The 14,910-nt window shown below is 42.2% G+C and overlaps 1 protein-coding gene across 6 annotated transcripts in view; it reads right to left on the reverse strand.

Moving 5' to 3' along the window:
- The window catches only part of LOC127070600 (neural-cadherin), a 74,923-nt gene extending 60,178 nt beyond the window's left edge, over positions 1–14,745 (reverse strand). For 3 of the 6 annotated variants that reach the window (XM_051008755.1, XM_051008756.1, XM_051008762.1), the window contains exons 1-3: positions 1,982–2,500; positions 490–1,868; positions 175–222 (exon numbers count right to left, since the gene is read on the reverse strand). In XM_051008755.1, the coding sequence (XP_050864712.1) occupies positions 175–222; positions 490–1,868; positions 1,982–1,995 (1,441 nt within the window). In that variant the 5' untranslated portion in view covers positions 1,996–2,500. Of the gene's footprint in view, positions 1–174; positions 223–489; positions 1,869–1,981; positions 2,503–14,602 lie in introns of those variants that run through there. The other 3 variants (XM_051008759.1, XM_051008757.1, XM_051008758.1) reach the window with 3 other exon arrangements.
- Between the last annotated feature and the right edge of the window lie 165 nt (positions 14,746–14,910).

The raw sequence follows: 14,910 nt of genomic DNA on the forward strand, positions 1-14,910 counted from the left end.
TGCCAGAGAATGATCGTTTCTAGAAACTATCCCCTATTGTCCGGTAATTAAGAGTGCAAAATGTTAAATGAGTGTGCTATAGTATTTGCTACGCGTGTATCAGACTGTCGAGAAAAGCGACAGAATTTCAAGAGCTTTTCGAAGCGATCTTTTAATAAAATCAAATTATTGTACCGTCTTCGAATGGACACGGGTAATCGATGGGAAACCGTGCACACCGCTCTTCGGACGCCGACAGATGAAATAAAACAATAACGATTAAGAAAATAATTGAAACAAAAGTGAAGATCAAATTTGAGGCATTTGAACGATCGTAAATATCGTAGGAGGTAGTAGAGAAAAGATAATATATTTGCTCTATCGAAAAGTTCTGCCGATTGAGAGAACAATTAGCTTTGAAAAAAGAGAAAGATAAAACAAACAGAACTGTTCGATAGAGCTAATAAAATAAATGATTAGAAATAAAAACTGATGAGAGCATGAAATTACCCATGTTCGTTATAGTAACCCAAAAATCGATAGTCTTCTCGAGTCCAAGCGCTTCGTAATCCCACTTTTGTTTGACCATGACAGATCCGTTGGATCCAACCGTAACCCACTTGTTCTCGTCTCTGATCTTATAAGTTTCCTTCTCGTTTTCCTTCTCAAGATGAAAAGCTATTTTTCCAACGACGTCACCATCAGCCTCAGAAAAATCAATCTTCTTTGTAGGCCTGACAGCTCTGGTAACGCGTCTCTTTCGAATCTTGTGAAGTTCGGGCTCAATAACGTTTGCCGAGGTAAGAAATCTGACGATTACTTTAGCAGGCTTTTCCGAGATTTTCGGAGGAGAACGAAGATCGTGAGCTTCGATGAGAAAACGACGTTCGGCGTCTTCCTCAGGAGCAAGGTCGGGTTCGTTGGCAAGCAAAAGTTCGCCCGTTTGAGGTACCACGACAAGAAGATCGGTACCGGTGAGCATCCTATACGCCAATTTGTCTCCGTCGGCGTCCTTGGCAACGAGCTTGCCTATCGTCATGAATCTTTTCCAAGATGGAAGAACGTTGATACCTTGTCTCAGATCGTCGATATTCGTAGGCCTAACTTCGAAAGTGTAAACGTCCTTCTCGAAAATCGGACCGTTGTCGTTTTCATCGAGTACGCGAACGAATCCGCCGATCTTCGAGCTGCTCACGTAATTCCCATCAAACGCACGTATCACCAACGCGTATCTTTCTTTCCTTTCGCGATCGAGGGGCTTTGCAGTAACCACTCTGACTCCTTGCCTGTGGTTAACGAGTGTAACGTTGAACCCATGATCGACCGAATCGTTTTCCCGTAAGGCGAACGCTCTCTCGCCGGTTTCGTCGGGCACGATCGCGTAGTGAACGGGAAAGTTGCCGCGTGCTCTTAATAGAGGAAATCCTTCGATCAGAGTACCCGCGGGTGAATTTTCAGCTACCTCGCCTTCGCCGAGACGTTCGTGGGAGAAGGTCAACAAGTGGCGACGATCGATCACGTATAATCGAAGATCGTGAGCTTCGGTGCCATTGGCCAATTCTTCTAAAACGACCAAATCGATCGGTCGGCGATGATCGAGCAACGGTCCGAGTTCCGACGTTGTCATTACGAGGCCATTCTTCAAGACGGTGAAATACTTGGAGAAGGCGTTGTCTAAAAGACGAAACCTCGACGGTTGTTGTCTCGGGTCGCCGTGAAATCGCGTTATCTCGTAGCCGGGGTAGACGTCGTGCGGTAAAACCGCTACTTTTCCGTCGATCCTCGCCAAGTTGATCGCTAGGATCCAGAAGACGAGTAATCGCCACATCCTGCCGCTCCTTCTCGATGACTTCGTGATACCTTCACTAGAGCATGGGTGCGAACACGACCTGTAACATAAAAGTCACGAGATATACCATCGTTGGTCGGGTAGAGGCAACCAGCATAGCTGGTTCGTCAATGAGTTGAAACATCGCGACGCATCTCTCGGAGCTCTTTGTACCTTTTCAACGTCATAAGTTCGTTTCTTTCCCTTCTTCCGTTCTTTCTACGTACTATACATAGGTCTCGTGCGAGTCAGCTGCCAGACGAAATCAATACGTGTCGGTGACATCGAGCTACGCGAGTCCCGTCATTGCTGCCGCGATGCGACAGACAACGCGATGAACAATGTCCGTAACGTTGCACCGGAAATAAGAACCGGCGCGTACGAGTTGACCATTGTCATTTAGTAACCCTCCGTTCCATTTGATTCCATTCACGCCCCGAGAGAAACCGGACGTGAGGTCAGTCGCGGCTCGCTTAAGTACTTCTATCGTTGAACTCACAAAAAAGATATATACATATATAACGACGAACTTATTCGTAATCGCTCGATAACTCACGGGTCAAAATGATTTGCGATATTGATTTGCTCAATGGAACACATTATATAATCTACAATGTCACGTATGATTTATAACGTACAATAAACTGTACACATATATACGCGTACGTAGATACGCGCATGAAACAATGTAAAACGAGATGCCTCAATGAGATGCGAGGCACGTTAATAAAATTTGCCTGACGTCTATGCGAAAAAAACTTACGCGTGTTCCGAAACACAGGTATCGCAGTTATACGTAATGATATATTAAAACTCGTTAGAATATTTCTCTCGACGCAAAGAACGATATCTTCCACGAACGCGTTCGGTAAGCTACTACTACGTTGTTTACTTTTAGGAATGTCGTAGATGGCCGTCTCGATAAGCGTCCAAAATAGAACCGTGTGCTCGCGTTGTTTACATCATCTCTCTCTCTGTATCGATTCAAGTTTACATTCGACATGGTAAGGGCATCCCCTCCAATTTAGTAAACTATACGTTACGAACTTATTCGTATACTCGTGGGAAAGAGTATATTAGTATCTATGTGTACTTCGAACGATCCGGACCTCTTCTCTCGAACGCTGGCGGATTCGAAACGGTCGAAAGTCGAGATCGACTCGAGACTGACCTAAGAGAGCGGATGCTCGTCGACCAAGCTGCTGGTATTATATCAAGTTAAGTCCGTAGAAACACGACACCTAATCCCTCCTCGAAACGTATTAAGTGACTGTCTTTGGCCTACTACTGGCTGGCTCTCTGTTCTGAAAAGCGATACATCGAGTAAAACCTGCTCGACTTATTTTCACGATGTTGACCTTCCGGGTCGAAAACAACAATATTATTTCGAGCGTTCTTTCCACCGACGATAAGTAATATTTTTTCTTTTTTGTTACTACGTAGCGAAAAGAATTGTGTGTAAATCTTTGTAATATTTCTACGATCAATTGTATATTTTCGTTGTAATTAACGAGAGTACGAAGGATATGATTTAAGGAAATACCGATCTTGCATTATGCGCCGATCGTTTGCTCGCATTTCCATCTTAGGCACGATTAGAATGCATGAATTCGTACGCAAAGGATAGAACTAGTCGCCGATATGAATAATGCAGAAATCTCCCTCTCTCTCTCTCTCTCTCTCTCTCTCTCTCTCTCAATCTACGTACACATTTCTACTACGATCGATTTTATTTCCAGACATGGCCAAAGACAGCTAAACCGTTTTATTAATTTTATGTATAAAAAAAAGCTTAATTGATAAATTAGCATGAGAAACAAAAATAGAAAAAAATGATATGTACGCGTGCGGGTACACGGTAGAAAGAGAATACGGTACATGGACGAGTTACGATTCTCATGGCGAATTAAAGTGACGTTTTAATCTTTTCATCTTCTCCGTAGCCGGAGGAAAAGCTCTAGAATCGAAAAAGTCCGTAATTGTGGTCGTAAAAAGGGCTGCCGACTCGTCTCCCGTGCTTACTCATACCGACCACTTAAAGTTCGAGCGAAAGTTTAAACGAGCTCTCTCATCTTTCTTACGTTTCGATCGAGACGAAAGACTTGCTTCATAATTCGTCGTATTTAACTCCTCCTTTATAATGACACGTAACTTTTGAGCGACGTACTCGTATACGTGTATTTTTTTAAATCTTCACTCTTTTCATAATTATAACTTTCTCTCGTACGGAATACCAATTAACGACTATCGCGTCCTCGCGTAAATATGCGATATTGCTCGTATCAATTATGAACGATAAAGGAAACGTGAAAGTACTTCTTTTACTATTTTTTTTTTTTTCATTTTTTTCGAACGAAAATCCCTCGACATTCCTGCATTGTTGATGATTTCTATAACGTCCCCTGCCTCGGGCACGAACTCGGGATCATCTGGCACAGCGATGGAGCCCACGTTTGAAATGAACTTCTCTCTCCCTCTGCTTCTAGAGACGTTTCCTTTTTAATTGCAAAAGTATCTTCTTCCTAGTCTACTCTTAAGTACGTTTTAGCCAAGTCCACTTTCAAATAATCAGTAAAAGTCTCATCGTTGTTTGCAGTCTAATGCAGCCTCGAGTATAACGAGTTAATTGTTAATCGACGATATTTCAAGGCGCGCAATAGTACTGAATTATTGTTAAAATAATCGATACAAGTACGTTAAAACCTTTGTACCAAGAGTCTTTATATACAAGAGTTTCGAAAAAGATTCAAAGTCGATAGAAATTGTCAATTCGAATAAATTATTCCGCATTTTAAATCGAGCGATTTTTGTTTGAAACGATTTATCGATAAAGCAAAGTGTTTGTAAAAACCGTTCGCAAACAGTTTGATAAAAGCCAACCTTTTGTACCGAAAAGGCCAATTTTGCTGGCGATATTCATTTGAGCCTTTTAAACTGTTTATTAGCGAAAAAAGAAGAAAATACCTGTCTCGTAATTTTTAATATCCTACACATTGTTCCCAACAGGGATGTTCCTTTGTTGGCTACTATCTCGAAAAGCGAGAAAAATATCTCGTGGCAACGTTAAATACGATTCATTTAGTACATTAGCAAGGAGCTCAACGCATTACGGGCCAGACATTTTCTTGCTTATAACGTTTCTTATATTACTTTTACACACAACTAGGTAATTATATCTAATCGTATTAAGGTATGCAAATTTAAATGGTTCGGGTAAACAGTTAAAATCATCAAGTCTGCTCTTATAAAATATAAGTTATCGTTAATCCGCGATAAGATAATAAAAGTATTTAAGTTATTAAAATGAGGAAATATATATCCCATAATTTGGACTATTCTACACATTTCTGCAATGTCTTAATGAACTAGTTAAACTTTGGAACGAGAATTCTCCACGTAACGTTACAAGGATTAATGGTCTTTAAACGCAAAGTATACCCGCCTAAGCACGGTCTTGACCTCATCGGTTCCTCTCCCTCTCTCCTTGGCCTTCCTTCCATCGTTCGAAGAGCCGTTTGGCCGTCCTCATCATCGCGTCGGAAATTAGCAGACGGAGCGAGGAGGCATCCATTGAGTCAATTAAGACGAGTCTGAGGCTACATGCTAACGAGCTACGTAATGCTTTCTACGAAAAGTCTCGGAAGGGGGGCCAGGGGAGAAGAGGGAAGAGAAACGTCGTTCCTTCGAGCGGACAAAAGGATGGATGCATTAAAAAAGCAAGGATATATCCGTAAGGACTGAAAGAAGGAGAGGAAGACTCGTGAAAGGGTTAATGAGGGATTGAGAGTACGTACATAGACGTACGTACATACGTCTATACGAGTTGCGACGAGAAAAAGGAGACAACGGCCGTCAAAGAGGAACGCCCGATCGACTTTTCTCCTCTTCTTCCTCCCGTCCTCTCTTCTCAACACCCCGCATTGTCAGTCTCGATTGTGGCAACTCGCCAGTCGCGACTTCCGTCCTACGTATCCAACGAACAATGAAATACCTATGACCCATGTACTCGGACATGTACGTATGTATGTACATGGATACATAATATATTTATTTCTAAGCCTTCTTTATCCTTTTGTTTCTTTTTTTACTTTTCGTCAACCATAGAAGCAGAGAATATCGAACCGTAGGATATTACGAGAACGATGTTACGAACTACATGGAAAACAATTTATTTATAATTATCAAACTCTTTCATCCCCTTCGATTTATATTTTATACACGTATTTTATGCACGTACCATGAAATTGTATTATTTTTATTGGAAATAACTTAGACGCGTGTCGTTATTAAATGTTACATGTAACAGGTATTCGAACTTTCCCATGCGTTTTCCGTGTGCTTTTTACAGCGATACTCTCTCTCTCTCTCTCTCTCTCTCTCTCTCTCTCTCTCGTTGGAAAAACGTTTTTCCTGAACTCCGTCCGACGATAAATTAAGCCTTTTCACACCGAACAAAGAATGGAGCTCTTTTTTAGCGGAGACTCTGATTTAATTCCGCACCGTGCATTTGAAAAACAGACGGTTTTTTGCATATGCCAAATGTATTCGTCTGCGTCGTTCGACCTTTCAACGCGATCGTTTCCTCCCAACGAATCTTTTCGTATCATTTTCTAGTACTTCGACTTTAACCCACGTCGTATTTTTTATCTAACGAAATTCGTTACGTCAGTCTCCGTTTGTGCACTTGCACGAGTTATTTTCGTGTCGCAAAAAAATGTTGAGATATTCAAGAAGTGTAAAGAGAGAAAGAGAGCTAAAAGGAAATAAACGGGACCATCGGAAATCGAAAATTGCTTCTTTCTTATCTTCGATCGAGGAACTAATGTTGCTTTCGAATACGTAAAACTTTCTCGGAGAGAAACGAACGACGTTATTCACTCGCGATAAAGATCGTACAGTTCTTTTTTATTCCATTACTTGCAAACGATAACGGATATCGAAAGACGTTAAAAACATCTTCTTGCGGACAATAAAAATATTTATAAAAAAGCATATTTATAAGAAAGTATTCTCCACGAATAGAACTTTCATAACTTTTCGAATTTTCACTTTGAGATATTTCCTGGTAAGAAGGGTGCTAAAAAGAGGAAGAGAGAAAGAGGGAGGGGACCGAGACGAGAGCAACTTTGTCGGCTGATCTTCTCACATCGATTCGTGCGAATGTGCAAAGGCCGCCGGCGCAGTTTAGCCCGTAAAATATTTTGGGGGCGTCGGTCGGAGGACGTTGATCTCTCTTTCTCTATTCCACCGACGTGTTCTTTTCTTTCTGCGCACGGCTCTTCCTCATCCCTACAGATTTCTCATCTCTCGTCGCAAGGGGAACTCTAGAAAGCAGAGGGGTTCACGGAAATCCTGCAACGATGGCGACTGCGACGACATGGAACACTAGTATATAGTAGTTTTTGAGTAAAGGAGAAAGAGAGAATAGGAGAAGCCACGACAGCGAGGGCGGTGTGTAGGGAACGCGTTCGTGTGAGTTAGGGTGAAGGGTAGCTAGGTACGTAGAAACTCAGCGACCAAGTGAAAAGGGGAAAGAGCAAGGGGAGACTCGTACACACTCACAAGTTTTCCTTGCATTTGGCTCGACTCCGAGAGCGTGTAGTACTTTGAAATATACAGGGTGTATCGCTTGATTTTTCTACCAGCGCTTTAAATATCGACGATAACAAAAATGTCAAAAAACAAAATTGTCCTGTGCAGAGATTTTACGCCTTCTTCAAGTTCATCTTTGTCGAGAATTCGTTCGAAAAAAACTCGAACGAAGACAATTTCATAGTTTACGAAAGAACGAACTCGACGATATCTCGTTGACGTTTCAGAAGGTATGACGTTCGGAGGAGAGGTGAAACACTCGGTATATAGGAACTACGAGAGAAAGAGAGAGTATACGTACGGAAAAAGGGAAGGAGAAAGAGAGAAAAGGAGAAGGAGCGAACGCTACTTGAATTGATTGAGAGAAAAGCCAAGAGACGACGACGACGACGGCGGCGGCGGCGGCGGCGGCGGCGGTGGCGTCGGCGGTGGTGCTGCTGGAAGCTTGTCAATCGATAGCGGTTGCATGCGTCCTAAACCAGCCCCCCATTGCTCCACTTACTACGTTTACTACACCGCCTCTATTATTGCTCGAACCAGTTAATCCGTGAACTTTCCAGACCCCATTCTTTTATATTCCTCTCCTCGTAAATAGAAACATTTATTTTTAAATATTTCGATCGAATGAATTTTCTTCTCTCTACGTCACGCGGATGATTCATACATTTGTATGTCCCATCTTACTCGTTTACCCTTTTCTCATTCTCTACAAAAAATAATAAAGAAACGAATGTCTATCCATAAACTTATTTGAAACGATGCGGGTTGAACCTTTCGATTTTATTGGAACAAACCGTTCCGTCCGACGTATCTTGGTCGCCGTCACAGTCACCGAAAAGGCAGGCCGCAAGGGGACACGCTCGTGCGACCGTCTAAATCATCAGGCTCTACCGACTTCCGAGCCAGATGCGCCCAGTATGCCTCCTGGGGATAGAGGCGTATTTCATGGAAGTCGTACTACGACAAAGGGACTTTTCTTTCTCTGTTTTTCTCCCGTTAACTTCGTTGAAACTTTCCAGAAAGAAATACTACTTTCTCGAACGCTTAATAACGAATAAATTTTAATTCCAACAAACAAAATGATTCCTCGAAATTCTATTAATTCAAGATACGCTGAAGTGTTGTCGGGCCAAACTGTCTCTTGTTGTTATTAAACGCGAAGTAATATCAAATTATTCGAGATGGGAAGAACTATGACTCGTTATTTCACACGTGGAAGAGAGAGATAAATAGAAAGAGACGTAGGACGTAGAACGTTCATTGGCCGGACATGCGATCCATTAAGCGTACTGAATACGGATACTCGAGGAAGAGAGAGAAAGAGAGAGAAAGCGGGAGAGAGGCATTTTTCGAAGAAGATAACGCGTCCTTTGACAGAACGTCTAGGGAATATAACGCGGTGGAGGGTGCGCGAGAGAAAGGTCTTTTGTCAGAAACGTCGCCTAGCGAACGTGCGCTTGCAGAAATATGCGCATACGAAAGAGAGAGACGAGGAAGTTCAAACAAAAGAGAAGCGAGGTCTCCTTCTCCTTGTAATGGCGACCTCTCGAGATCCAAGGTGAAGGACTAGCAAGCAGCTTTCAGAGTCTCGAGTACCGACAACCCTTTACACGCTCCATCGACACCATATGGCGTGACCAACTTTATAATACTCGCTGGATATGTAAAACGACGGCCGCAGCATGGCACAGTGCGACGCAGCGTGAAACCATACCCGATAATTTCGTCCAGCGTGTTGCGAGTCTAATTCGAGGAAACTCGTCGAACCGTTCCACCTTCCTTTATCCCTTTATTTTTTCGTCAAAAAGAGAGAAAGGGAATACAAACGCATGACTCGTCGGTAGAATTTTTTTTTTTGTCAAGATTGGCAACGTTAAATATTATCGTAAGGGATTACTGCCGGCATTAGTAGAAAGTTCAAGGAAAAGGGTGAAGCTTCTCGAGTGTAAAGTCAACCATTCTCGCCTAAATCCTCGTTCGATAGTATGCAAACAGTTCCGCCCTTTCTTCGTTTCGATTCGACTGAAATATAGAATTCATTCGTGTTGTACGACTCGAATAAGATTTTAGTTGAAATTTCGAAAAGTTATTTCTTACTTGAAAAATTGCACTTTTCCCCTTCGTAACTGTCGCCTTCTTTGCTCGTTCGTCTTCTTTACCGCATTGTATCGCGCCGTTGATGCAAGAGGGGGAACGCCCCTAGACCAATAGGGGTGTCCTCCCTCGAGTCCTTAGACTCGGTGCTCCCTACGATCCAGGAAACCCTTATTGCCAGTGAACGGAAGCATCCTAATTAGTATTACTTTCTAACGACTCGTTTCTCTCGCCTTTCTTTTGCCAAAGATTAAATACTTTTATATTCGATGACTCTCGAGAGTCGTTTTACCTTCGATTTCCAGAGTTCCTACTACATTTTCTTTCTCTCCGCATTCCTTCGTCGCTGAAATATTCTCACGTTTACCGTCGTCGTTGTAACGAACGTTGTAAACGAAAAATCCAAACCTTATTCTCGATATGAGGAACCGGTTAAACGATAGAATTAATGGGATTAGAATGGAATAGAAACACGAAGGTGGATCGAAGCGACAAAGTGTGAATTTGCGTTTGGATAGAGAATGAGATAGAGAGAGGTGTGCAAATAACAATGAGCCTTAATTAGATGGCACACGGCGCAGTGCACGGCTCGTCGACGGAATCTAGTCCAGGAACGCCCATTCGTGGTAAAGGCCCTCGAACTTTATACGACCATTCTCTTCAACGAAGGATTCTCGCGCTCGAGAAAGAAAGAGGGAGAGAGAGGAAAGAGATACGAGTCACTTGCATCTAAAAAGGTCCTCCACGGCTCGTTAACGACAAAAAGAGGAACCCAGCTGGATCGCGGAAGGCAATATTCGCGAAACTATGGAAATTTTGTCCTCGATTCCTACCGGCCTCGTTAAAGGTCGCGTGCGTGATAACAAAAGTGCTAGAAGGAAAAAAAACTTTGAGATAAATAGATAATTTGTGCAAACACGTGTAAACGTAAATGATGATCGAAATGATAAAAAATTCTCGAACCTTTCTCTCGGTCTATTCTTAAATTAACATAAATTCTTCGAAACTCGACATCGCTCAGGAAGAAATGTAGAACAGGTAGAACGCTTGAACTCTGACCTATCTTACGCCAAGTACAACTTGGCAACACGCGAACGTTAACAGAGTCCGCGAGAAGAATGAAAAGCAGAGACGAGGTAGTAGGTTTCTTTCTTTTTTATTTTTTTATTTCTTTTTTCCTTTTTTTTCTTTTCTTTTTCGTGGACCGAGAGAAAAAATAGAGCACCTCGGAGAAGAGAAAGAAATTCCGGGCGATAACTAAACTTGGATTCGAGCGAAATTACGTCCAAGCAAGCAGTCGACGTCCTCGTAAAAACGAAACGAGATGAGACCATCGAAAGGGTGTCAAGTAAGCGAAGAAAGTAAAGACGAGACATACAGTAGTTTTAATAATTATTAGAGCGTCAATCTCTTTTATTCTCCCTCTCCCTCTCTCCCTCTCTCTCTCTCTCTCTCTCTCTCTCTCTCTCTGTCTCTCGAATCAAAAGAGTTGGAAGCGACCACGTTTCATTCGACGAAAGAGCGATGTAGGTATTTCACGTTGACCGTAAAATACGATTCTAAGTATTTCCTAACTCGCTATCTCCTGGCATATTTTCAAATTTATTTCGAAATCTTTGCGTTGTACGTCTCCTTGCGAGCTATAACTTTGAAACGACTACGGCCGTCGGTAATAGAGAAGTTTCGAGGCACGCTTCAAAGAGCATCGACGTTGATCGAACGGTTCCACGTGAAGCCAAGGAAGAAGCCGACGTCGGTCCCATAGAACGAATCTTGGACGAAGACCGAGTGTCGGGAACACTCGCCACCAATTGTCTCGTCGATAACGAACCAGACTACTCTGCTATATATGACATCAAATCGAGGATATAGCGATCGCGTGCTACGATCCTTCTCAATTTCCAGGACTCTTATTGAAAATCATCATCTCTTTGGTCTATTCGAAACGTTCTAATTGATTGCTGAGTTATAATAAAGCTAACTCGAAGTACCGAAATCGTGAGGAATAATGCTAACAAGAGATTGGAGAATTACAAAGAGAACGACCGACTCTCTCTCTCTCTCTCTCTCTATCTGTTTCTCTTTTAAGCAAAGAGAGTCCTCAAAGAGAAGGAAGAGGAAAGTAAGCGAAGGAAAGAGAAAAGCTTGAGAGAGACAGAGAGAGAGGAAAGCCTTGTTGTAACGAACCGCTTTCACGAATATCTCTCGTCTATATTGGCAAAAGAGAAGCGAATCTGCGCGCGCAACCTCAATGGTGTCACGTCCAAGTAAAACGTTCCTCACCTATTTCCCACGAAAAAATACATTTTCAACGAGTTTCGAAAGAATCTATATACATACATACATAGAAATAGCTTCTTTCCTTTCCGTTCTTTATTTCATCTTTCGCCGATAAACTTTTTCAAAAGAAGAAAATATTCAACGTTCGTCTCGTGCGTCGCGCAAAGCGAAGTTTGGATGAAAATCAAAGAAAGTTATTAATCGTTCTAGTTATTAACGAGCAGCGAAGCATTCTGCAAGAGTTCGATCAACGATTGTATAACGAGAAAGGGCATTCGATATCAAAGAGCAACGGCATAATTATCAACGATCCAGACGATACATTAACTCACGAACGTTACTTCCGAAGTATTTTGGGACTGGCGGCTTTCCACTGGTATACAGTAGAGAGAAGAGCCAACAACTCTCTCGGGAGGGAAGGAGAAAGAGAGAAAGAGAGAGAGTCAATGGCCTCGCACTCGCGAACCATTTCTACGCGAGGCACAAAGAGAACATTCCGATAAATCCTATATTATGATCGAGAAACATATTACTGCCGCCATTACCGCCATACCAGGCCATACCCAGGCTTCGTACATTTGGGTTACCGAGAATACGCTGCAACGCTCGCTCTTAAAAGATACGAGCTTTTTGTTTATGTTCCTTCTCGCGAACGTACACATTTCATTTTCTTCTTGAAATAAATCGTATAGGCAGGTATATATATCGGACAATTGGAAATAAATGGAAACGCGTTGAGAGTTGCGTAAGTTTTATTTTTTGCACGGGTCTCTATTAAATCCAATTAAATAAATAAGAAGAAACGATAAAGATCGAGTATGAAGCTTTTAATTCATTTTTTAATACATTTTTTTTCTCCTTTCTTCTCGATCAATTTATTTTCCTTTCCCCAAGACGTAGAAACGTGAGTTATAAAGAGAATTTATATCGTACGGTTAATCGCTAAGATGTCTCTTCGGCATTTTGCCAAATCGCGTCGCGTTCCTGTTTCACTATTGTAAATTTCGTTCAGGTAGACACGATTCATTGAAATCGCAACGGTTCGTTGACTCGTTCTTAAACTTCTCTCTTCCTTCCTGCTACGTATTTACAATGATTTCTTCCTATAGCTACTTTCTCATCGTTATCGGACGAACGTTGTGATAAAAAATAAAACTAAACTTGATACGAGCGTCGAAGAAAGAAAGACAAAAGAGAAAATGATTAACGCCAATGTGCTCGATCGTTCGAGTATTTAGGGGATGTCCGTTCGATCCTTCCAACGAATATTTCGCATAATTGAATCGCACGCGACTGCGAGCGTACGCATGTATCTATTTACTCGCACGCATACTTACTCACACGCATATTTACTCGCACTTAATGTTACATTTATTCGTATATACGTATATCTACATTTTCAGTGGTCTCATTCGGATTCTATAATCTGGCATGAGTAATTGCATCATAAATATTATATTAAATTACACTATGGCGTCACGAGTATTATATTAAATTATATTATACCAAATAATACTTTAACTTTAAACCGAATTAATAGAGTCGATGCCAAGACGAAATTTATACCAATAAAACGAAATGCGGATTAAGAATAAGGACTTGAAACATACGGATATTTGATATAAGGAAGGTAACTTTTCCGGAAATGCAGAAATCGAGCCTTGTATCGAATCAATGATTTCTAGCATGCACCTTGAATTTAAATGATTAAGGGCGAAGGTAGAAACCCATGGAGACGGAGGGAAAGAGGGGAAGAGAGAGAGAAAGAGAGAGAGAGAGAGAGAGAGAGAGAGACTCTCCTGTCTCGCCGTCTCGTGGTTCCTATCGATTTACTACGAGGCGGTGGTCTTGCGAAACAACTGCGGAGCATCACGTCGCGAAAAACGAGGATACGATAGATTCGAGTAGAATCGATGAACCCTCGTTCACCCTCCACTGGAATCCCCTCGCGAGTGCATCGTACCGCGTGAACACGATACATAATACCTTTACGGTATCTCTTTCGTGTTGGTTCAACGACACTAACTCGCTTTATTAACTTCGATAGAGTGAAACACTTCTTAACCTCGTATTTGAATAAAATAATACAATTTTCCGAAATTCTATCAAAAAATTCTCTTTCTCTCTCTCTCTTTGTTGTGGAAAATTCTATCCGTTTTATTCGAAAAATGCTTAATCAACTACAATCGACTTTTAAAGACAACTTTTCCTTCTACCATTTCCCCATTAAAGGAAAAAAATGTTGTCGATGGAGTTAACGTAAAAAGATGGAGTAACGTGGAAGAGATTCGATGTAATATGACATCGTTTGTAAAAAGTTTCTAGGCCGAAATCGAAAGGGTGGTAGGCGCGCCCTAAAATACTCGACGAGAGATCGCGTTGCGATCACCTGCCAATCGGAAGAAGGCTAAGAAAGTACGTACGTATTCGTAACGTGGGGTTAGCCAAGCTACCAAAGGAGAAGGTGAAAGACGAGGAGGAGGAGTAGGAGGAGGAGAAGGAGGAGGAGGAGGAGAAATAAGAGGTAGTGATGGAGGAAGGATCAAGGACAAGCGAGGTCGAGGGGTGGCGAAGGTGCGACGGAGAAGGAAAGTCGCAGGGCGTACGTCCTGTGCCTCCTTACTTCAACAAAATCAATAACCTGTTCTGGGGATCGGCCGAGAGAAAGCTCTAAGGTTTTAACGATGACATCGAAGAGATAAGAAGAAAGGAAGAGGAGGGGAGGAGAGAGAGAGAGAGGGAAGATGGAGAAAAAAGTATCTGACAAAAATATTGGATTCTAAAGTGAAAAGCTAGAGAAGAGGACAGTTCGATAGGGGTAGTACTCACTCGTTGTTTGGGCGGCGACGTTTCTGGTCGCTCGTGAAGATCAAAGGGGGTTGAAAAGCTCGAACGAAGACGATAGCGGCACCTATCCAACGACACAGAGTTCTCTTACACTTTTCTCTTCGTCCGTCCTACCTGCGGACGTGTCACACGACGAGCAAGGGTGGTCCGCGACGCCAGCTTTCACCCCAAGCCGAGCTTTACCGAAGCACGTCGATCGCACGCGCCACTTCGAATAGTTTTCTTTTTTTTCTCTTTTAGCGTAGGTTTTACCGAATCTCCGTTTGCGTATCAATGACCGAAGGACTCTA

Source organism: Vespula vulgaris, chromosome 19 (assembly GCF_905475345.1).
Source record: "Vespula vulgaris chromosome 19, iyVesVulg1.1, whole genome shotgun sequence".
Classification (NCBI taxonomy): domain Eukaryota; kingdom Metazoa; phylum Arthropoda; class Insecta; order Hymenoptera; family Vespidae; genus Vespula; species Vespula vulgaris.